Source organism: Ipomoea nil, unplaced genomic scaffold (genome assembly GCF_001879475.1).
Source record: "Ipomoea nil cultivar Tokyo-kokei standard unplaced genomic scaffold, Asagao_1.1 scaffold0276, whole genome shotgun sequence".
NCBI classification, from domain to species: domain Eukaryota; kingdom Viridiplantae; phylum Streptophyta; class Magnoliopsida; order Solanales; family Convolvulaceae; genus Ipomoea; species Ipomoea nil.
The window spans coordinates 3,994,868-4,020,779 of NW_017616704.1; the positions used below are offsets into that span (position 1 = coordinate 3,994,868).

At 39.6% G+C, this 25,912-nt stretch overlaps 1 protein-coding gene across 1 annotated transcript; it reads left to right on the top strand.

Annotated features, from left to right (window-relative positions):
• The first annotated feature begins 16,101 nt into the window (after nucleotides 1-16,101).
• Nucleotides 16,102-23,255, top strand: LOC109155899. The gene is made up of 4 exons (XM_019303591.1): nucleotides 16,102-16,413; nucleotides 21,932-22,066; nucleotides 22,846-22,928; nucleotides 22,985-23,255. The coding sequence occupies exons 1-4, from the start codon at nucleotides 16,102-16,104 to the stop codon at nucleotides 23,253-23,255; spliced, it is 801 nt and encodes a 266-aa protein (XP_019159136.1).
• The last annotated feature ends 2,657 nt before the right edge of the window (nucleotides 23,256-25,912 follow it).

A 25,912-nucleotide genomic window follows, 5' to 3' on the forward strand; every position in this document is an offset into this window, starting at 1 on the left:
ATGATTAGAGACTTTGAAAGTAGACATTTCAATATCACAGAAGGTGATGAAATGATTAAAATTGCTGAAAATTATCTGGGAGATATTGTTAGGGCTGCATGAGAAGCCTTTAAAACAAATTTTCCAGACAAATTAGCGGAATTAATTGCTCAAGGGAGCAATATACATAATTTTGCTTATTTGATACATAGAATTATCACAGGCAGAGATGCCAACACTGGACTAACAATTAGACAAGCAGAAGCTATGAGAGACTTGGAACAAATTCAATTATTTGATTGGAATCATGTAATAGAATTCCTCCAAGACTTTTATGCTCTAGCAAGTATTTCAGGAAATTATTTTTCTCCAGAATTAGGAGAAAGGCTTTTTACCAAGTTACTCGGACCATTGGGTAAAGAAATCCATGAATCATGGAAATTGGTACAAGTCAATGATATTTTTGACAATATAAGAATAAGAATTCAACACATTATTAGTGAATTAAAGAAAAAATGCACTTACATTCAAATTCAAAAAGAATTAAAACAAAAGAATGTAGGCTTTTGCAAACAAATCTACACTCCTCAACAGTACGGAAAACATCCTGATGATGGGTGCCAAAGAAAACAAACTAAACAAAAGAAATATTATGTTAAGAGAAATTATTTGAAACAAGACAAGACATGTTAGGAAATACAATCCTAATAAAACTTACAAGAAAGCAATTATTTGTTTTGCTTATAACAAACCTGGACATTTATCTTCTGTCTGTCCAAACAGACAAAATTTATTTACCAGGGAATCAAATTTAGTTTCCACAATAAATGAAGATTTGGTAGAAATAACATCTGATATTTCTAGTGAATCTGAAATTTGGAGTATTTGTTCCTTAGAAGGAATGGAAACTGAAGAAGTTGAAATTCAAGAAGATAATTTTCCAAACAATGGAATCTTTTTAGAAAAATTAAATAATTTTAATCTTTTCTAAATGGAAAATTACATACATAATTGGAAATTTAAATCAGGAAGTGACAATATTATGTGTCACAAATGTAACTGGTATCCAGCTTTTAACAAAAGGTGGAAGTGCCAGACATGTATGAAGCAAATTTGCTCAAATTGTATTAAAAAGCATTTTGGGATTGAAATTCCGAATTTAGAACAAATTAACCCAATAAAAAATCCTGAAAATAAAATTGATCAATTAGAAACTAGAGTGACTAATTTAGAAAAAAGACTAGATATTGTGGAAGAAAAACTACATAAACTACTAATAATTTTGGTAAAAAGAGGGAAACAAATATCAGAAGAAAGAATTGTAACACCCCGTGTTACGGCCTTTAATCCTGGATTAATTATTTAATTAAGCCCGCTAATAATAATTAAATATGATTAATTATGTTAAGTTCCCCTTTAATTAATTAGTAGGGTCCACCATGAACCGTGGACCCTTGCCTAAATTAGAGGCATAAGCCTATTAGGAATAAAGATAGTAAACCTTTTACTATTCAGATCCTAATTAGGAATCCTAGACCTAGTTATCTATTAGGAATAAAGGAAGTAGGCCTTTTTGTGATTAGGATCCGCTTTAATTAATATGGACCCTTATCCCTAAAGCAAGTCCCTGAGTCCTATAAGGAATAGAATTAGTAAACCCATACCATTCAGGCCCTAATTAGGAGTCTTAAATATATAAATAGGGAACTTAGGAGACACCCGGAACCCCCCACACGCCTAGACGCCCCATCACCCCAGGAGAGCTCCAAGAATTCCCTTAGAAGAAATCAAGAAAGCAAGAAAGCTTAAAGAAAGATCCTTCATAGCCAAGGAATTAATTAAGGCTAAGAGGTAACCCATGTCTCAACAAAACCAATTTTCATAGCTATGATTTCCCCTTAGGGTTTCCCCCATATTGTTGTAAATGGCGATTGATGATGATTATTGTTGATGTCGATATAATGATTCCATGAGGAATCTTGATAATCTTGATATTGGGAGTTTCTTGATAATTATGATGTTCTTGATGATTAATTGGGGTTTTGATGATTATGTGTTGTTCTTGATGATTATGATGTTCTTGATGATTAATTGGTATCCTTGATGATTATGTGTTGTTCCTACCGAATTTTGCAATTAGAAGACGAACCGCATTCTTGTTGATATAAAAGTGATTAGAACCCTAGGTTGTATCGTATGATCTTATTCTCGGATTATTGGGTGGGAAATCGCATGTTTGGGTGTTGATTATGATTAGGAAAGCATGTTAGATTATGTGCCGTTCGTTTATCGTATTTGATCCGTTAATGGTCTATGTGTTGTCGTTAATTGCGTTGCAAAGTGTCTAAGCATGGTTTCGGGTTCCACATCGGTTCCCGGAGCGAAAAGTGATGAAAAGAGTCAGTGGGGGGTAGGTGGGGGTAGGGGACCCGCCACCTACCCGCGGCATTCACGGGCAGCCGGCGGGCGGGCAGCTGCCCGCCGGGCACCCGCTGCCCGGAACAGTGTTACCGGCGGGCAGCCGGCGGGTGGACCCCCACCCACCGGCTACCCGCTGGAATTTTCCCCCCCTCGGGACCCCGGCTTCCCCGTTTGATGTTTCCCCGATCCCCGTGGTGTCCCAACGGACCCCGTTTGTCGTGCCTATGTCTAGTTTGATATTTCGGGTACCGTTCGTAGGTTTATGAGTCTATTATATTGCATGCTAGTTGAATTGGTATCCCGTTGACCTAGGTGGAAGAAGTATGAACCCCTTAGGACTATTCTTAGTACGTGATGGATCACGCATAAGGTTGTTATACGCTTTATCCCCCTTCCCAATGTGTAATGTGGGTTGCATGTGCTTGCTATGTGTTATGTGTGCGTGTTGCCCCAATTCGGTTGCGATCGGATTGGTTATCCTGAGCTGCGGTTCAGAAGCCGGCTACAGTCAGATGGGAATTCCTGGCTGCAGTCGGATGACGGTATCCTGGGCTGCGGTCCAGAAGCTGGTTGTAGTCAGATGGGAATTCCTGGCTGCAATCAGGTGACATCTTTCCTGAGCTGCGGTTCAGAGGTTGGCTGTAGTCAGATGGGAATTCCTGGCTACAGTCAGATGACACACTCTCTTGGGCTGCGGTCCACTGTTTGGTTGCGATCAAACATTATGATGAGCTGCGGTTCATCGGTCGGTTGCGATCGACCTCCCCGTGTTGCGATACGGGGCATGGTGCTGTGGGGCCGTGTCAGAGCTATATGCGCTGACCCGCATGTATGGGCATGCGAGTGGTCCTGTGGCGCCAACAACGTGCGTTATGTGTTGTGACGTGGACGAGTTGTGATTATGAGTGTCTTGGGGGATGTGACTATGGGATTTATATTGGGGATTGTTCATGTTGGGTTATGATCAGTGTTTATGCTCTGCCTTATCTGCCTTATCTGTCGTGAACTGCATATGCTCGTTATAACTGTTGCTTGTGTCTGACCTTATCTGTCGAGTCATTCCCGGTTTTAAAGCTAGAGTTCGTAGGATATATTCTCATGCTCAAAATGGTTTTCGTATATCTATATATATATTGCTATATGTATTGTATTTCAACACGTTGGAGTGGGTTACCAGCATCTCTCGCTGAACAGATATATTTGGCTTTCAGGCACAGAGGATTAGAGCACTGGAGCGCGCTAGAACTGGAGCGTAGAAGTAGTATAGTTTCCCTTTCGGCCTGCGTGTCATGTTATGCTTTTATATTTCGGAGGATAGTAGTTAGACAGCCTGTGCACCTGGGTTCTCTAGCCCCGGTGTGGCATAGCACCCCGTACACTTATGTTACGCTTTGGAATTTAATGAGATGTTACCTTTATTATTAAGTTTTAAATGTCAAAAAAATCAGGGGTGTTACAGTTGGTATCAGAGCCTAAGTTTGACCCTAGGAAAAGACTCTTAAGACCGGACTTTAGGACGTTAGGCTTAAACTCTAAGTACCTAGGAACATAGGACTCAAGAACCTTAGGACACGCGGTGAGATTGTGAAACCTACACATAACTTCCCTACACGTTGCCCTTTCCCATTCTAAAACCCTTCCCCACTTATCACTTCACCAGAAGTGCGTCGAACCCTAACTTAATATTCTTGTAAACACTGACCAGAAAAACGATAGCATGACACCGAACAGAAGGCAATCAAGGACTCCGGAACCCGCCACCAGCGACCCCTTGACTCAAACCCTACAGCAACTAACACAAGTCGCGCAGGCGTTAAGCGACGCGGCCCTTCGCAACACCAGACCCCCACCGCCTCCGGTGAATGCAAACTCTGACGTCGCTCGACAAGTCTCGAATCACCGACCACCCACGTTCTTCGGAGAAGAGGACCCCGCAGTCCTGGAGGAATGGATTCGGACTCTTGACAAGATTCTAGGGGTAGTAGAATGCCCGGAAGAGCGTCGTGTAGAAATAGCCTCGTTCTACTTCGGGCACGAGGCCGACCTCTGGTGGATCCACGAAGGACCCACCCATCGACAAGAACCAGGGTTCAACTGGGAAAGCCTCAAGGCACGATTACGTGAACGGTTCTACCCAACCCACATAAAAGCATCCATGTATGAAGAGTTCCTCCATCTAAAGCAAGGAACGGCCACCGTCGTGGAGTACCATAAACGATTCCTCGAACTGGCGCGCTTCGCACCCGAACTTGTCCCCACCGAGGTGACCAAGGTAGAAAGATTCGTATCGGGCCTCAACTTCGAAGCCCGGAAGGCGCTAGTAGTAAGTAGGCCCCGGACCCTCAACGAGGCTTACGTCAGTGCCGCGAACCTCTATCGGATCCAACTACTTCAACGCGGAGCTCAGGAACAAATGCGAAGAAGGAACACCGGGAGTGGGGCACCACCGATGAAAAGAACAAGGAACGACATCGGCACAAGACCAAGCAACCCGACTAATCCAAGACCGCCCCCGGGAAGCAACGAAGCGAACCCAAGAAACTTTCCTTGCCCGAGATGCAACAAAAGTCACAAAGGCAAGGACTGCGCAAGCAACCCCTGGCGATGCTTCAACTGCGGGGAGGAAGGACACAAGGCCTTCCAATGCACTCGGCCCCAAAGACTGCGTCCCACCACCACGGGCCAACACGGGGGTACCGGTCACCAAAGGGGCTACAGCGCCCCCGGAAAAATATTCGTCATGAGCCAAACGCAAGCCGACCTCGGGAACGAAGAAGGCCTAGGAAGGGAAAACCCAATCCCTGAAGACGAGGACCATACGGACCCCGCCGAAGAAAACCCCGAAAGCGAATTCTGTCTGGGATAAGCCATCACCCCCTTGTAACCACCCTCTACATTGTATAGACGACTTATTTAGTTTAATGACTTCGGGAGCATTATGTCTACTTAACCTAGCTACTTGGAAAGTATTATAAATAAAGATTCCTTTTCATTCAAATTCCGATTCCACTACGAGAGTAAAACACAAGTTATGCCATCCACCCAACCCTTCCTCACTAAAGGACGAAACAAGGAAAAGGACAAAAACCACCTCACCAAGAAATACCTAATGTTACCATTGGGATTGGAACCATGGACCTCTCACTTACAAGTTAAAGCCTTAACCACTAGCCCATGAATGTTTCTTGAAACTTTAAGGGGATACTCCCTTGTTAAAACCTCTCCAAATCCTTAAAACCCACAAAATCCCCAAATCAAAAACCCTTCTTCCTCTTCTTCTTCTTCTTCTTCTCCTTCTTCCTCCCCACACCCTCTCCTCCTCCCTCTCGCACACCCCACTGCCCCACCATAGCAGCCACCTCCCATCACCACCGAACGGACGCCGCCACCGCCCCGCCTCGCCGCCGTCCAGACCAAGCCGCCGGAGATCACCCGCCGTCCACCCGAGCGTCGCCCGGCCACAACCCGCTGCCCAGCCGACCCCACAGCGCCACCGCACCCCCACCGCACCAGAATCGGTCCCCACCTCACCGTCGTCGGCCTCGCAAGTGAAGAATACACCGAAGTCCCGCCGCCGCCTCGCCGGAGAACTCGCCGGAAAACCGCGCCGCCTCGCCGGAAAACCCGCCGGGAACCGTACTGCCTCACCGGAAAGATCGCCGGCAGACACGCCCGTCAAACGAGTATCACGATGCCAATCCGCACCCCGGAATGGAACAACGCCGATTACACCGTAATCGGAGGTAAAGCACTTGAACCCGACCAATTTTCTCCGGAATTGGTTGATATGCTTAAATACCAAGGCCTTCTAGATACATACCTCACCATCAAAGGGGATACGTACCCCGAATTGGTGAAGGAATTCTATCAACACCTTGTGGCCACCAAACGGGGCGACAAAGTAGAAGTGACCACCAAGGTCCGTGGCAAGGAAATTGTGCTTTCTGAAGGCCGGTTGGCCAAGCTCTTGAAATTGACCACCACGGGTGTGTCTAACTATGACCGAAAGGGGTGGATTGATACCCAAACTACGGGATACAAGGACTATCTCGGGTACTTACTCGGGAAAGAGGACGGGTTCACCTCGGCTACTCGACCCAACCGGAAGTGGCTATCGGCGGAGCAAAAGATATTGGTTATGGTTATAACCGATAGCCTCTTGCCCACCAATAACAAGAGCAAGGATGTAGGGAGCTTGGAGTGCACCTTTGCGTATCTCCTAAAACATAAAATCAAGTTCAACCTGCCGGCACTCATGCTAAAGCACATAGAGTTCTGCAAAACAAGCAACCGGCTTAGCCTACCTTACGGGATGATCCTAAGTTGGATCATGGAGAAGAAGGGGGTAGACCTAAGCCACACCGAAGTCAAGACCGCCAATGGCATGGTTTTCAATGCCCAAAACCTCCGCCGCAACGACATCTACTACACCGAGGGAGGACACTATCTCACCCTCGAAGAAATTTGCCAAAAACCCGAGGAGGAACGTGGAGAATTGGTTGATCGGTTGGACATCTCCAACAAAAAGCTCAAGCGGGCCATGCAAGATTGCGGAGGCACGGAAGAAAATGAGGAACAGGAGGAGGATGACGGGCCCGACCCGACAGTGCAACCACAATCCGGAAGGGACCCGAGGGATCAAAACGAGAGCTCGATCAATGAGCGCATTCTCGCACAGCTCAACCGGCAAAACTAAATCATGGAAGAAGGGTTCTCATCCTTGATTCGCACCACACGCGCACTCGATCAGAGGGTGGCAGCAATCGAGGCCGCCTTGGGCACTCGTGGGGCGCCCAGTTCCAGCGCAGGAAACCGAGGTACACCCATAACTTCTCTATCACAACGCCACCAAAAGTACAGCCTATCCCAAACTAAGACAAACGTAGGGCCACACTCCTACCCAGGAGGCCGAACTACGGGATGTCTAGGGGTGAAAGGGTGGACTATGACACCGGGCTTCGGGGACGAAGCCCCTTGTAAGGGAGGGAGAGTGTAACACCCCGTGTTACGGCCTTTAATCCTGGATTAATTATTTAATTAATCCCGCTAATAATAATTAAATATGATTAATTATGTTAAGTTCCCCTTTAATTAATTAGTAGGGTCCACCATGAACCGTGGACCCTTGCCTAAATTAGAGGCTTAAGCCTATTAGGAATAAAGATAGTAAACCTTTTACTATTCAGATCCTAATTAGGAATCCTAGACCTAGTTATCTATTAGGAATAAAGGAAGTAGGCCTTTTTGTGATTAGGATCCGCTTTAATTAATATGGACCCTTATCCCTAAAGCAAGTCCCTGAGTCCTATAAGGAATAGAATTAGTAAACCCATACCATTCAGGCCCTAATTAGGAGTCTTAAATATATAAATAGGGAACTTAGGAGACACCCGGAACCCCCCACACGCCTAGACGCCCCATCACCCCAGGAGAGCTCCAAGAATTCCCTTAGAAGAAATCAAGAAAGCTTAAAGAAAGATCCTTCATAGCCAAGGAATTAATTAAGGCTAAGAGGTAACCCATGTCTCAACAAAACCTATTTTCATAGCTATGATTTCCCCTTAGGGTTTCCCCCATATTGTTGTAAATGGCGATTGATGATGATTATTGTTGATGTCGATATAATGATTCCATGAGGAATCTTGATAATCTTGATATTGGGAGTTTCTTGATAATTATGATGTTCTTGATGATTAATTGGGGTTTTGATGATTATGTGTTGTTCTTGATGATTATGATATTCTTGATGATTAATTGGTATCCTTGATGATTATGTGTTGTTCCTACCGAATTTTGCAATTAGAAGACGAACCGCATTCTTGTTGATATAAAAGTGATTAGAACCCTAGGTTGTATCGTATGATCTTATTCTCGGATTATTGGGTGGGAAATCGCATGTTTGGGTGTTGATTATGATTAGGAAAGCATGTTAGATTATGTGCCGTTCGTTTATCGTATTTGATCCGTTAATGGTCTATGTGTTGTCGTTAATTGCGTTGCAAAGTGTCTAAGCATGGTTTCGGGTTCCACATCGGTTCCCGGGGCGAAAAGTGATGAAAAGAGTCAGTGGGGGGTAGGTGGGGGTAGGGGACCCGCCACCTACCCGCGGCATTCACGGGCAGCCGGCGGGCGGGCAGCTGCCCGCCGGGCACCCGCTGCCCGGAACAGTGTTACCGGCGGGCAGCCGGCGGGTGGACCCCCACCCACCGGCTACCCGCTGGAATTTTCCCCCCCTCGGGACCCCGGCTTCCCCGTTTGATGTTTCCCCGATCCCCGTGGTGTCCCAACGGACCCCGTTTGTCGTGCCTATGTCTAGTTTGATATTTCGGGTACCGTTCGTAGGTTTATGAGTCTATTATATTGCATGCTAGTTGAATTGGTATCCCGTTGACCTAGGTGGAAGAAGTATGAACCCCTTAGGACTATTCTTAGTACGTGATGGATCACGCATAAGGTTGTTATACGCTTTATCCCCCTTCCCAATGTGTAATGTGGGTTGCATGTGCTTGCTATGTGTTATGTGTGCGTGTTGCCCCAATTCGGTTGCGATCGGATTGGTTATCCTGAGCTGCGGTTCAGAAGCCGGCTACAGTCAGATGGGAATTCCTGGCTGCAGTCGGATGACGGTATCCTGGGCTGCGGTCCAGAAGCTGGTTGTAGTCAGATAGGAATTCCTGGCTGCAATCAGGTGACATCTTTCCTGAGCTGCGGTTCAGAGGCTGGCTGTAGTCAGATGGGAATTCCTGGCTACAGTCAGATGACACACTCTCTTGGGCTGCGGTCCACTGTTTGGTTGCGATCAAACATTATGATGAGCTGCGGTTCATCGGTCGGTTGCGATCGACCTCCCCGTGTTGCGATACGGGGCATGGTGCTGTGGGGCCGTGTCAGAGCTATATGCGCTGACCCGCATGTATGGGCATGCGAGTGGTCTTGTGGCGCCAACAACGTGCGTTATGTGTTGTGACGTGGACGAGTTGTGATTATGAGTGTCTTGGGGGATGTGACTATGGGATTTATATTGGGGATTGTTCATGTTGGGTTATGATCAGTGTTTATGCTCTGCCTTATCTGCCTTATCTGTCGTGAACTGCATATGCTCGTTATAACTGTTGCTTGTGTCTGACCTTATCTGTCGAGTCATTCCCGGTTTTAAAGCTAGAGTTCGTAGGATATATTCTCATGCTCAAAATGGTTTTCGTATATCTATATATATATTGCTATATGTATTGTATTTCAACACGTTGGAGTGGGTTACCAGCATCTCTCGCTGAACAGATATATTTGGCTTTCAGGCACAGAGGATTAGAGCACTGGAGCGCGCTAGAACTGGAGCGTAGAAGTAGTATAGTTTCCCTTTTGGCCTGCGTGCCATGTTATGCTTTTATATTTCGGAGGATAGTAGTTAGACAGCCTGTGCACCTGGGTTCTCTAGCCCCGGTGTGGCATAGCACCCCGTACACTTATGTTACGCTTTGGAATTTAATGAGATGTTACCTTTATTATTAAGTTTTAAATGTCAAAAAAATCAGGGGTGTTACAAGAATTTTTAAATTCACCCAATTATCCCAAGAAGAACTAAACATTATCAACACAAAGGAAGCAGAAACATGTACTGCTCCCATACCTTTAATTTGTAACGCTGAAAAACTAATTCAAATTGTAATTCCTGGAAAGATAATAATACATAGATTAATATGTATTTTACCAATCTTAGTAGACTCAGGAGCAACCTCATCTACTATAGACTTGGGAATCTTACCTGAAGAAATTAAACAAAAAATAGTTAAAGTGCCACCTATTTTCTCAACTCAATTTGATGGTACTAAAATTGCTATAGACTCACAATTAAAAAATTTACAATTAAGGTTTCAAACCAATTGTAATACTTGGTCTGATATATATCACTGGCCCAAAATCTGGGTTAAAAATTTAAACAACCACAAAATCCCTATAATCATGGGATTAGACTTTATTCTTCACAACAATGGACAAATAATCATAAATAAAGATTATTTGACTATTAATAAAAACTGCTCTTTAATACCTATAATTTCAAATTTCAAACCTAGAATCCCAGAACAAAAGAAATTTAAAAAATTAGAAGACTGCAAATGTATTACCAACCAAGAAAAGTGTTAGGAACTCTTGTATTAGGATTTTGATTATACCAATGTAACTTAGAATGTAGACCCCTAACTTTCGTTATTTCCGTCGCTGCTTTCGTTCTAGATGAAAGTTGCCATAACTCATCCTGTAATTCGTGTTAAGTTAGACAAACACACGAAAAACGAGTTATGTTTATTAGTTAGGTCTGCCAAAGCGAAAAGAGACAAAGAGCACGAAATCAAAGGCTTCAACAACGAAAGATCAACTCAGGTTATCAACCATCTCGACAAGACAGTAACCTTTATGAAGATTTATCAAGACACTCATTCTCTCCCATAACGAGAAGAATGTCTCAATAGTCTGAGTTGATTAACCATCACAGGGGCAAAAAGGACCTTAAAGTGTGGGACACATATACCTAAGAGCATTTAATGAAGCTGTACTACTCTTCAGAAGCTAAAAGACAAAAACCCTAAGGTTGTTCATGTCTACAACGGCTACATGGTACAAATCGCATTAATGGAGCATTTATTGCGCCAAGCTCTCCGGTCCTTACCCACTGGATAATAGGTTTGAAATTTCATCTCCCTCCAACGGATGAAATTTTCTACACCTATAAATACCCACCTTCATCAAATTAGAAGGTGCTGGTTCTTTTCACTCGATCATTACTCTCAAGCAAAAGCTCTTGTATAAGCTAACTCTCTTACCAAGTTTTTGCGAACCAGTTTTCAAGGCATGAAGATTTCTTAAAGAAACTCATCAATCTTCATCTTCCACCTTGAAGAAGTCTTGCATCTTATACGAAGCAGTCATCCCTCTTCAGTCAAGACTTCACCGTGTTAGAGAGATCAAAAAATACTTTCTACCAACCTCAACTCTAAAGAAGACGTTGATAGAGGCGGAGTAAACTCGCGGAGTTGAAAAACCTACAGGAAGTTGTCCGGCTTAGTGATCAAGGAAGCTTTCGTATGTATTTGTACTAACGAGTGATAGTGCAAACCTTCCATAAGTTGTGGAAGAAGAGTGGAGTAGGCAAAGTTGACCGAACCACTATAAAAACTCTCCTCTCTCTATCTTTTTACTTTCATGTTTTACTTTTCTGCATTGCATTATCATTCGTCTAAATCGAAATTTATCTTAAAACCTCAAACTATGCAAAGCAACTAAAACCAACTTAACTTATCCGCTGCTACAACCCCGAAAGGTTGCTATCTGCCAAAAATTGAGAAGAGTCTATTCAACCCCCCCCCCCCTCTAGACTCTCGTTCTAACACTACCAGGACCAACAAGTGGTATCAGAGCCAATACCTTGATCGGTAAAGGCTTTGCATTTACTGCCTGGTAGATCCCTTATCAAAAGTTTTCTGAAAAGTTGCATATTTTCAGCTTTGCACATTTTTCGTAAAAATGGAAAAAGATCATGCTCACCATACGAAGAAGCTTGCCTTTAACCTCTCCAAGTTTGATAACTGGAAAATCAGGATGCAGGCTCTTCTCTCAGCAATACATGACGAAATGTGGGATGTAATAACCACAGGACCAATAACCATCATGATGGCGAATACACAAGCTGCAGCACAAGGAGCAGGTGCTGATCAGATGATACCAAAGCCGAAGTGTCAACTCACCTCGGAGGAAAGAACAAGAGCGAACCTGGATAATGTAGCACGAAACATTCTCTACAACTCTCTCGACGACTCCTTGTTCCCTAGAGTCCGAAAATGAAAAAACGCTATGGAGATCTGGAATGTTCTAATGAACCTGGGTGAAGGAGACAAATAGGAGAATGACAACAAATTGACAGTGGCCATGAAGAAGTTCGAGGACTTCAAGATGTTGCCGAATGAAGCTGTCACAGACATGGAACTGAGGTTCGCCAGGCTAATGGGTGATCTGTCTGATCTCAGGAAGGAATTGTCCGAAAAGGAAAAAAACCTGAAGATCCTTCGTGGCCTACCGAAGTCTTGGAAGATGAAGGTCACAGCAATGAGAGATCACCGAGACATGAAGACCACAAGCACAACCAAGATCTTTAGTGATCTTAAGGCTTACGAGTTTGAGCATGAACCAAAGGATGCTGATGAACCCGAAACAAGAAATGTAGCTCTTTTGGCCAACCAACAAGCATCAACATCAAACATGTCAAAGTCTAACTCTTGTGAATTTCTATCTGATGAACAATATGCTCTATTTGTTAGGAAAATGAAGAGGTTTATGAGGAAGAACAACTTCCAAGATTTTCAACGATCGGGACACCGAAGAAAACACGAGAGCTCACCTCAAACCTCAAAGCAAGAGACATCAGACTCGCAACTGCTATGCTACAATTGTCGGAAGCCAGGACATTTCAAGGCAAACTGTCCGCATCTAATTGTGAATAAGCACCAAGACGGCAATGCTATCAAAAGCTCATCCAAAGAAACAAGAGAAAGCTACAAGAGAAATGACAAGCCAGAATCATCGAACTCCAGAAACGAAAGAAGAAGGAAAGCTATGGTAGTGAAAGAAACATCTGACACTATCAAAGCCGAAAGCAGTTCCTCAAGTTCAAGTTCGGATGATGATAGTACTGAAGAAGAGAAAAGACTGCTATGTCTATTTAGCCAAGAGTCAGATGAACTATGCCTTATGGCCGATGATGATGAGGTAACTTCACAATCATCCTCTTGTTATTTAGCAGAGTCTAGTTTTATGAGAAGTCAAGCTTCCAATGAATCAGTTACCGAAATGATGAGGGAGTTCAAGATAATAAAAAACACATACTCTAAATTAAAAGAGGACAACTCTCGGCTTATGATCAGCTACAATGCGCTGAGGCAAGTTCGAATTAAGAACATAAAGCTAGCCATTGCTAAAGATCAACTTGAGAATCATGTTCTCTCTCTAAAAGAAAGAGAAAAGAGGGAGCAACAATTACGTGAAACCTTGAATTCATTCAACAATTCGTCCAATCTAATGGACCGAATGGTGAACGGATCAAGATTGACCGGGGAAAGAACGGGAATTGGTTTTGACCCCAGCTCCTCTTCACAAACCAGCTTGAACAAATCCACCAATGCTTACTCTCGGGAGAGTTTTCAATCAGCATTTGTTCAAGGCCCTACCCAGATGTCTGAGCCTATGACGAAAGATAACAGTATCGCTACGCCACAATCAACAAGTCAACCGAAAGGAAAGGCTGCACAACGAATTGTGGAACCTAGAATTGAAAAATCCTTCAAAGGCAATACTAGACATAGATATGTCAAAAGGAATGGACCAAATGGCAATGGACAAAATCTACACCATAAAAAGGGTCAGCCTTATAAAGATATTCAATCTAGGAAAATGTCGAATGTTAATCAGAGGCAATATCGTCCAAAATCTAAACAGAATAATCCTATTAAAGGAATCCCGAGAAATGGACAAATCAGACAAAACGAAAGATCTTTCAAAAGATCTGGATATGGCAATGGATGGACTGGGCCATCAGAGGAAGATTGGTTTGTTTACCCAGAACCTCTATCAAGAGAACAATTTGAAAAAATACATCTGCGTAAACAAACTAATTATTTCAAGCAGTATCATAATCCTCCTGCAGAATATTTTCGAGAGAGATACAATGCTAAAACCTTTGCCAAGATCAGCTATGATTATCGTACATCTAATGGATATAGAGGACCAAGGATGAGTCAAGGAAACTCTAGGTTCATGTGGATCCCAAAGTTGACATCTAACCCTCAAGGACCCGTAACTCAAGGGGTACCTAAAAATGTATAACCTTTCTTGTAGGATAAACAAGTCATATGGTATGTTGATAGTGGATGCTCAAGACACATGACTGGTGACAAAGAAATGTTGAGCAACTTTAAAGAAGTTGACGGACCTAAAGTCATCTTTGGAGGCGAAACGAGTGCCAAAACTCGTGGAACAGGAGACATTATCAAAAAGGGAATAACTATCCAAGATGTATCGTACGTCGAAGGGTTAAAATTCAATCTTCTAAGCACAAGTCAATTTTGTGATAAAGGCTACAAAGTCGAATTCTCAAAAGACAAATGCAGTATAATCAGCACGAGAGATGGTGAAACTGTTATAACAGGTCAGCGAAAGAAAAACATGTATGTAGTCTCCTGGAATTCATCTAACACTAACGTTTGTCTTGTTGCTAAGAATAATGCAGATTTAAGCCAAGAATGGCACAACAAGTTGAGTTATCTAAATCTAAAGACAATTAACAAGCTTGCCAAGAAAGATCTCGTGAAAGGCTTACCGAAAGCACCTTATGTGAAAGACAAGATATGTGAAGCATGTCAAAAAGGGAAACAAATCAAATCACCCTTCAAATCCAAAGACATGGATGCAAACTCTCGACCTTTAAATCTTCTGCATATGGATCTCTTCGGACCAATTGATCCAGCAAGTCTAAGTGGGAGAAAGTATACTCTCGTTGTAGTAGATGATCACACGAGATATACTTGGGTAATCTTCTTGAAGAAAAAGAATGAAACAGAGATTGTTTTACCAAATCTCTTGAGACAGCTTCAAACAGAAAAGGAAGTCAAGATTATCCGAATAAGATCAGATTAAGGGACTGAATTCGTCAACAAAGTTATCAAAGAATTCTGTGGACAAAACGGAATTTTTCATCAACTATCGGCAGCACGAACTCCTCAACAAAACGGAGTAGCCAAAAAAAAGAAACAAAACTTTGAAAGAAGCCGCACGAACAATGATTGCACATTCGGGTTTACCAAAGCGATTTTGGGCTGAAGCTGTAAACACAGAATGCTACACACAGAATCGATCCTTGATCAACAAGTCACACAATAAAACCCCATACGAACTATGGAAAGGTAAGACACCTAGTATTGGCTATTTTCATATCTTTGGTTGCAGATGTTTTATTCACAACAATGGGAAAAATCATCTGAAAGCTTTCAACGAAAGAGCTGACGAAGGATTGTTCATGGGTTACTCCTCAGTAAGTAAGGCCTTCAGAATTCTAAACAAAAGAACAATGGTCATCGAGGAATCCATACATGTCAAGTTCGATGAGCAATCTGAGAAAAGTCCTATTGGCATTAAAACATCTATCAATCCGAATCAAAGCTCTCAAGAACCAAATGAAGAAGAAAATTCAGATGATGAAGATATTCTATCCTCCTACACGAGATATCAGTTGAAGCCCCCTGAACCCGAAGTTTTAGCTCAAGAAGGTGATGGCTTGCAACAAAATGTTCTTGATATTCAAACACCATCCGAACCTATGATCTATGTTGAGCTGCCTTATATTCCTGAAATGGATGTACAGAATCAGCAAAGTTCGTTTGAACCCGATCTTAGATGGTTAAGAGACCATCCTCCTGATCAAGTCATAGGAAATATCCAAGAAGGAGTAAGAACTCGGGCTAACGTTCATGAGAATATGATGGCATGCTTCCTATCTCAAATAGAACCAAAATCTATAAAAGAAGCTCTATGTGATCCTGACTGGGTGAGGGCATGTAGGAAGAACTTCACCAATTCGAAAGGAACAAAGTCTGGGAATTGGTTGACAGACCCACCCATCAAAATGTTATCGGTACGAAGTGGGTATTCAGAAACAAGATGAGTGAAGACGGCTTAATTTTTAGGAACAAAGCTCGTCTCGTTGCTAAAGGCTACTGCCAAGAAGAAGGTATTGATTTTGATGAAACCTTCGCTCATGTGGCAAGGTTTGAAGCAATAAGAATATTTCTAGCCTACGCAGCACACAAGAATTTCAAAGTATATCAAATGGATGTGAAAAGTGCTTTCCTGAATGGTCTTTTGGAAAAAGAAGTATATATTGAACAACTACCAGGTTTCGCTATCGAGTGTGAGAATAAAAAGGTATATCATCTACAGAAAGCTCTATATGGCCTTAAACAAGCTCCAAGGGTAAGGTATGACACTCTATCTTTCTTTCTCTTAAATTGTGGTTTCACGAAAGGAGCCGTAGATAAGACGCTCTTTCGTATCAAAAATAATGATCACATCCTCTTGGTACAAATCTATGTTGATGACATCATTTTCGGGAGCACGAATCCTACTTTATGTGAAAAATTCTCAAATCTCATGCAAGGCAAATTTGAAATGAGCATGATGGGAGAATAAACTACTTTCTGGGATTGCAAGTGAAGCAATGCTCAGATCACTACAAGAAAAATCACAAATCGCAACGGAAAAATCGCGACAAAGCATAATCTGTTGTCAATTCGCGATGGTTTTTGCGACGGAACATGTTTCGTCACGATTTTGCGTCGGAAATGGTGATAGAATTCATTTCTGTAGCGATTTTTGGCGCAAAGTGAGAAAAAAACGTGGGAAACTTTGGCGCCAACATTCTTGTGACGGATTTTGTGAGAGAATTATGTTCTGTCACCACAATGGCGACGGAAAAGGCAACAGTCGTTGATTCCGTTGCGGTTTTGCGACAGAATCGGCGACGAGAATAGATTCCGTTGTGATATTTGGCGCAAAGTGAAAAATATTCCCCCGCAATCTTTGCACCAAGGAATTGACGACGGAGGCTAACGACGGAAATTGCGACGGGTATTTTTTCTGTCGCGAAAATATTTTATTTTTGAAATATAGTTTATTTTTACTACAGAATGAACAACAAAACCAATTCCGTCTCCAATATGTTAACATATTGGCGATAGAAAATGCGACGCCCTACATGTGTGTCGCGCTATGACGACGGAATCAATAATGAAAATTAATTATGCTGCGATGTTTAGTGCGAAGATAAATTACGTTTGAGGTTGGCGATGGAACTTGCGACGATTGCTCTTTCCGTCACTAAAATATTTAACTTTTTACTAACTTTTAAAAGGTAAAAATTAAAAATTAAAAATGAAACCCAATTCCTAATTCATAAAACCTATTTTAGGATATATATATATATATATATATATATATATATATATATATATATATATATATATATATATATATATATATATATATATATAATATTGTAATTTAAAAAACTAAACCCTTTAAAAATTGAAAATTATAATTATTTTTTAAAAACTAATAGTTTAACAATTAAAAATTAAAAATCAAACCCAATTCCTAATTCGTCAAATCTATATTAGGATATATATAATGTTGTAATCTAAAAAACTAACCCTTTAACAATTAATTAAAACTACTAATAAAAACAAAATTTTACATTTACAACTTCCCTCCTAAACTACCTCCTAAACTATTACTATATAAAATATAATAAGTTTTATGGTAATTAAATTAATAATTACACGAATATTAGTGCAATTGATTAATAATTATTATAGTAATTAAACTAATAATTACCTTAATAATAATAATAATAATATAATTACATTTAAAAATAAGATGTTGGATTTTTAAATAATTATTACAATTAATTTTTTGATTATATAAATATATATATATATATATATATATATATATATATATATATATATATAGAGAGAGAGAGAGAGAGAGAGAGAGTAATACTATGAGAATAAAATAAATTATCATTCATATTTTTTCGTGTAAATGCTATATGGTAATTTGTATTTATATATATTTTTTATACTAAATGTATAAAAATATAATTAAACAATATTAGTACAATTACTTAATAATTATTATAATAATTAAGAAATTAATAGCACAGATATTAGTATAATTGACTAACAATATTATATTAATTAAGCTAATAATTAATGAATATTAGCATATTTACAATTAAACATTAGCCGTTGAATTTTCTTTATAATTACAATTAAGGTATAAATTATCATTCTTATCATTCTTAAGGTATAATAATATGAGAAAAAAAATAAATTATCATTCTTATTCTTTCATGTAATTACTATGGTAAATTTATGCTAATACATCTATATATATTTTTTTATTTAAGGTATAATAGTATAACTGCATAATAGTAGTATATTTACCTAATAATTATTTTGTTAATTAAGGAATTAATTATATAGATATTAGTATAATTGAGTAATAATATTTATGATAATTAAATTAATAATTCCCATAATAATAGTATAATTATAATTAAGCATAAGTCGTTGAATTTTTTTTATAATTATTACAATTAACTTTTTGATTATATATATATATATATATATATATATATATATATATATATATATATATATATATATATATATATATTACTGAAGGTATAAAATTATAATTTGCACAATTTTAGTATAATTATCTAATTTAATAATTATTATGATAATTAAGAAATTAATTTCACAAATATTAGTATAATAGACTAATAATTATTATGTTAATTAAGCTAATAATTACGTAAATATTAGTATAATTATAATTAAACATGAGTCGTTTGATTTTTTAATGATAATTACAATTAATTTATTCAGATATGGAGGATTGAGAAAAAAGTAAAGGCTATATGCTGAATAGAAATATACTTAATGTGTGAAAGTATAATTGTACAGATATTAATATAATTGTCAAGTAATAATTGTCTAATAATAATTATGTTAATTAAGCTAACCATGGGTCGGATTTATTTCTATAATAATTACAATTAAATCATTTTTTTTTTATATCTAGGCCCTGTTTGGTAAATGACTGTTAGCTGATACTCCCTCCGTCCTATTTTACCTGTCTTACTTTCCTTTTTAGTTTGTCCCAAAATAGTGTCATCTTTCTAAAATTGAACATAACTATCACTCTACATTTCCCAATTTACCTTTTTTACTTTTCAAATTTATAGAGGTAAGTACAATTGTACTTTGTACAAACAACACCTACTTTTTAAGGACAAAATTGAAAAGTTAGTAACAAAACCGTGCAAAAAGCTAGTTAATTAAAAGATATAACTAATTGATAACATTAGCTAATTGTAGAAAGATGTTTGGTAAATTAGCTGATATCTAAGAGTTGTTTGATATAATTTCTTTTATCAAAAAGCTAATTAAAAAAGTTGTTTTGAGTAACTTTTTGAATTTTAGCATTTTGGAGTACAAAAAGCTAATTAACTAAATACTTATATTGATTTTTAAATCAAGTCAACAACTAATAGCGGTCAAATAAAACAAAATTAACCAGCTAATTATTTTACCAAACAAGGCCCTAATATTTGAATACTAAAAGTACATTATATTTTATATAATATATATTCAATACACAAATAATATAATTTTAATTTAATAAAAATATATTTTATTTTATGATCCATATAACACTACGTAGGCTATACAATAATTTGCCCTAATCCCTAAGGACTAATGTCCTAAATCCTATTTTCTAAAGAAGTCGAAGTTGCTGCTCCTCCAATCTACGATGTCGCCGCTCCTCCAACAGTACACACCGACGACAGTTCTGTGGTCGACGACGTCGCCGATCCTCCAAAGCCGACGCCGACACCTTGCGAATCGGCAGTCGATGATGAAGCCAAGCCCTCCCCTGTGATTCTGCGACGTATTATCGTCCCCTGCCGGCAACGAAGCAAGCAGAAGCCAAGACCGCCGCCGCCTCCTGTCCTCTCTTGCCGACGACGAAACAAGCATAATTAGGTATTTCTTTGATCCAAATCTTTGGTATTCCTAATTTCATAATTTGCAAACAACTTATGCCCTATTGGTCAGTTAGTTGTATTGAAATTTTCTTAAAAAATGCTTTGCAGGATGATCACACGAGTTATGTATCTTCCTGCATTTATTGGGCTAGCCATCTCTAGTGCAAGTGATTGGGTATGAATTTTGTTTCTCTTGCTTTTCTTACTTAAATTTAAGTCCCTTCCTAAGGTTCTATTTCCCACTGCAGCTTGATGGGCATGTGGCCAGGAAGATTATGATAAATTCTTTGGTTGGTTCCTACCTTGATCCACGGGCACGTGGCCAGGAAGATTATGATAAGTTCTTTTGTTGGTTCCTACCTTGATCCACTTGCTGAGTACTGAGAAGGTAATAATTGAATTCCTTGTATCAGTTATTTCCACTCTATGAATTTGGCTCATCAATTAACCTATACTTCTGTATGAAACTCCTATACTATATTTCTTTGTTTTTATTTTATTCTAATGTTTCAGTGATGCAGTAGAGAAAGTTGTAAGAGTAGCAATGCATGATGTTTGTCATCTTTTTAAGCTTAATAGTTATAAGTGTGGAATAAATTATATTATAATAGTTCATTGATGCTCAATATCTTCTATTTCTTTGTAACTTGTACTTTAAACCTTTAGGTGCTCAATTTATACTTGCGCATCCTGCAATCCTAATAATATTTGCAGTTTGAATCTTCAGGAGCTTGATGAGTAAAATGCACTATGATTTATTACCCAAACTTTTGTAAGAGCAAGTGCAACGGGAGGTATTAACACATAATGGAGAGGAAGTAGATGAGAGTCAATCGTACTATGATGCGGTTGGCGGGCATGATAAGAAAAGAAGAGTTTATGGACTTGACTCATATGGTAGCTTCCTTCGTGGTCCAATAAATGCTAATACATATATAACATCAACATCGCGGTCATTAGACAATGTTAATTCTGCAAATATACAAGACGAGATTGAGAATTTGAAGGCTTCTATACTTCTTATGCATCAAAGATTAGATGCTCTTGAGAGTAAGAGGGCTTGTACTTCATCATCACCTTTATCACAACTGGATTAAACTTGATATTGTTTTTTTTTTCTTTATGAATTATTATGTTGTTGTTAAGACATAGATTTGGTATTAAGTACAACATTCAATTTTTTGAACTATAAAGTAGTATTACTTTTATATTACAAGTTATATTAAGATTTTAGTTTTAATATTGTTTTTATTTATAAATACAATTGTATATTAAGATTTTACATACAAACGCTAGAATTTTAACAAACTTTGCGACGGAATATAAGTGATGGAGTTGCGATGGAGATTTGTTCCGTCATTTTATTACGATGGAATGTTGAGATGGAATACGGAATTTGCAACGGAAATGTTAGCGACGGAATCACGACGATAATTATTTTCGTCGTTATATTTCACGACTACAATATGCAACGGAAGATTGAGTTTCGCGATGGAATATTTTTTCATACGATGGCGATGGAAGGAAACATTTCTGTTGCCAAAATCGTAACGGACTCGCGACGGAATGATTTTCGTCGCCAACTTCGCGACGGAAAATTCCGTTGCTTTTTTTCGTCGCCACTGCTCGCGACGGATTATTTCCGTTGCAAAATGAAATACGACAAGCCTAGAGACTACGGAATGAATTCCGTCACAAAAATGTAAATTTCTGTCGCAAAACGTGATTTGCGACGGAATTTCGCGTTTTCGCAACGGAAAAATTCCGTCGCGAATCGCGATTTTTCTTGTAGTGGATGGAATCTTTATAAACCAAGCCAAGTACACGAAAGACTTAATCCGAAAGTTTGGCATTGATGGAAAAACTTCTGTCAAGATTCCTATGAGCACATCTCTTAGAATGGACATTGATAACGAAGGAAAAGATGTGGATCAAAAGAACTTTCGTGGTATTATTGGATCCCTTCTATATCTAACAGCAAGCAGACCTGACATTTCGTTTGCTGTTGGGGTATGTGCTAGATTTCAATCTAAACCGAAAGAAAGTCATCTGAGTGCAACCAAAAAGATCTTAAGATACCTTAAAGGGACACAAAGCGTTGGACTTTGGTACCCGAAAGAAGGATCATTCGAACTTGTTGGGTATTCAGATGCTGATTTTGCTGGATGTCTAATTGATCATAAAAGCACCTCGGGAACCTGCCAGTTCCTAGGGGGAAGGCTTGTTTCTTGGTTTAGTAAAAAGCAACATTCTATTGCTACCAGCACGGCTGAAGCCGAATATATATAGCAGCTGGGAGTTGTTGTGCTCAAATTCTCTGGATGACTCATCAGTTAAAAGATTATGGCATCAATGCATGAGAAGTAAGCATTAAATGCGATAATACAAGTGCCATTGCCATTACACACAATTCTGTTCTACACTCACGAACCAAGCATATTGATATCAAATATCATTTCGTTCGTGATCATGTTGAAAGAAAAAATATATCTCTTGAATATGTTAACACTGATGATCAGCTTGCAGATATTCTTACGAAACCTTTAAGTGAAGCAAGATTCTCTCTCCTGAGACATGAAATCGGGATGATTGAAATGGCATGAAGATTGGGAATCAAATCTGCAAAGATTCTCACAATATTCCAATAAAATCTCCTCGATATATACATCATGAAGATTTTGACCACCCTTACACGCAAAGTCCCTATAAAAAGGGAAAACCTCTCGTCACCAAATCCACACTAACCTACCTTTTGAATAGAAATCTAGTTCTTGTTTCTGATTGTGCAGGTATGGCAAACAACAAAGGAAAGGAGAAAACAGTCAAACTGGAAAAGCAGGATGATCCAGATATGCTATGCAATGCAAGGATTGTAACCATAAAACATGAAGCTGAAGGTTTCCACATCTCTTTCAACCCGAAATAAAGAGAAAACCGAGACTACCCTAGTGAAGATCTGGACGAAATCTCTCAAGCTAGGGGGAAGTTCTATCTAAAAGAAGCCGAAAAACATGCGAAGGAACGCATCATGCGTCTATCTCGGAAAGGAAGCAATGATCCAGCTTCCTGTGTGGACCATGCTGAACTTCAAATCATGAAGTCTCGTGTTGATCTCTCGGTCAAACCTACTCTCCTCACATGTGAGTTGGCTGAGTATTCACTCGGGGAGATCGTCAAACGCAAGGAGAAATTGGACTAATTCAAGAATCTACTTGTTTCGTGACTTTATTATTAGTCTATTTCAGAGAAAATAATGATGATTATTCTTTGTCACGAAACTGTATCAGCCTGTTGTCTATGCGTTTGGGAATCTAAGTTTTCTAAATATCTATGATCTTGGAATCATCATTGTCTTTGAAAATATCAATTCAAAGTCTTCTACGAAATTAATGGTCAGTTGAAGAAATTGATGGCCATTAATTACAGCATTCAATGCGTCATGGATTTTTGCTTTAACATCTCTATGCTTCGTGGCTATAAAAGGAGAACCTATTCTTCTCTAATCTATTATCTCCTATCTCAAAATGTATCCTAAAAAGCCTTTCGCCAGAGGAGACTCACAAAAGAGAAAGGAAATGGTTCGAAAAATCAGGGAAGAGCAAGGTGATCTCTACCTTGGGAATAGCCTCATAGCTCCGCTGGAAATCTCCTCTGACAGTGAATCCTCTCATCTCTATGATGAAATGGCTGGTTACATAGTCAAAGAACCGGAAGAAACCCCTCAAAAGGAGGAAATCCCCACAGAGGTGCCTAACAAGCATATTGACAAAGACTATCTCAAATATCTGAACGAAAAACCCAAGTCTGAAGAAAACTCTGACGAAGATGGACCTGTTTCGTCATCAGATTCAAACTTTTTGAGAACCGAAAAGTGGTACAAGAAAATGTGGGGAGAGCTTATGAAGCCAAAAGTTGAGCCAAGCGAGCAAAAGGAAGAAGGAAGGAAGAAAATTTGATCTATTTACTATGTATTTCCTATCCTGTACTAATATTCCTTTCGGAATAATAATATCATCTTTGTTTAAATGGTTCTTATCCGAGTTTATATTAGTGCTGAACGAAACTTTATTTGTTTTGTTTGCATTCACAAATCTCGTCTCCAAACGAATATCTCTAACCGAGCTTTATTCTCTTGGAAATGATTATATTCCCTCTACTCTCGATGAAGCGTGAAAATTATCTCAGTGACTGGTCTTTCATGGCTACACCTTTTGATGAATCCATCTCCTATAAAAAGGGATCTCTCGTGCAAAATAGAAGTCACTCTCCCATAATCCATCAAGTTCGGAGTTCTACCTATCGTTATGGACAAAGGGAAGAAAATGTGCTTTCCAACCAAGGATCTGACAAAGAAAGTTCCCTTTGAGATTAATCCATCTCATGAACTCAACAATTCTCCAAAAGAATGATCATCCTCTGGTGAAGGATTTGCCAAAGTCTCGAGCCCCTCTCATTTTTACACTCTTGTGGAACTAGCACCTCAACTCAAAATTGGGGAGAAATACACAGCAATGTACGCTGCAGCTCAAGCAAGAGTCAAGGCTGAAATGGATGCCATGGAAAAGAGAGGACTCTCCAGAGATGCTATGGGAACTGATCACGAAAAGATCGTGGATGAAATGTTCACTCTCAAGATCATCAAGAAGGAACATGCTGAGAATGCTCGAAAGATGAAGGAAGACAGAGAGTAAAAGCTCAAATAGCCTGGATCACGAGAGATGCAATCAAGTTTTTAATATCTCTATGTTTCGTGTAATAATCATCTCTTGGGCTTTATCATGTGGTTTTGTTATATGTCCTGTTTAAGTTCACGAAACTTTATTTGTTTCTTGAACTCGTTTCTTCATGATAAGTAAAATGTGTTATGTTTCGGTTGTGAGGCGTGCTCAAGAAGATACTCCTTATCTAGATCATCTGAACCGTTGATACATATTTTAAGTGGACATCGTGTGGCCGAGAAAACCGGTCCACTACCCCATGATCTCTGTTAGTTGATCTGACCTGCATTTAATGCACCTAAAGGCACTCAAGTGGTTTTCTCTCTCCTCTTTAATGAAGAATGATCAAAATTGATCTGCAATTGATCTTATCAGATCTTTATCACCAGATCAGTTACCCCTTTAGTGGAATTGGAACCGATTGAATTTCGAAATTCAAATCATCCACAATTCACATGGGTCACCCGGTTTTCCCTATACCCTAGACTCACATCAACCCTACATAAACCCGCCTTCTACCATCTTTCATCTTTTTCCTTCATCCTCACCCTCAAATCCATCCTATCACCAAAACTCTCTCAAACTTCTCTCCAATGGCTAAGAAATCCAAAACCACACCCTCTGATGTCGAACCTGAAGCACCATCTACAATGGAGATACCCACCTTCCCAACAGACGACGTCAACTTCATTGAGTCACGGACTGACTTCATCGCTGGTGGCAGTATGTGGGATGCACATGATTTCTTAGAATATGTCATCGATCGAAGCTTTGGTGATAAAGTAATCGCCCTACTACAAGAAACCGGTTTGTACAGGTTTGCAGTTCATCTCTATACATTTTGGTTTCCCACAAATGTTGCTCAGTTTTATCTGAATGCAAGTGTATCCCCGGATGGACTCACCATATCTTCGAGAGTCAACCAAACTGATGTGACAATCACATCGGAGGATATTCGAGCAGCCTACGAATTTCCTCATCGAGATGAGTCATACAAGCCGAACTTTGCTTTCTACCATTATGATCAAAATGACTTCTATAGATTTATCAAGAACAAGCAGGCTCCCAGTGTAATCTCGTGGCCCTTAAAGAAAAAATGGTTCCGCTTGGACTACGAGTTCACAGTGGATATCTTTAA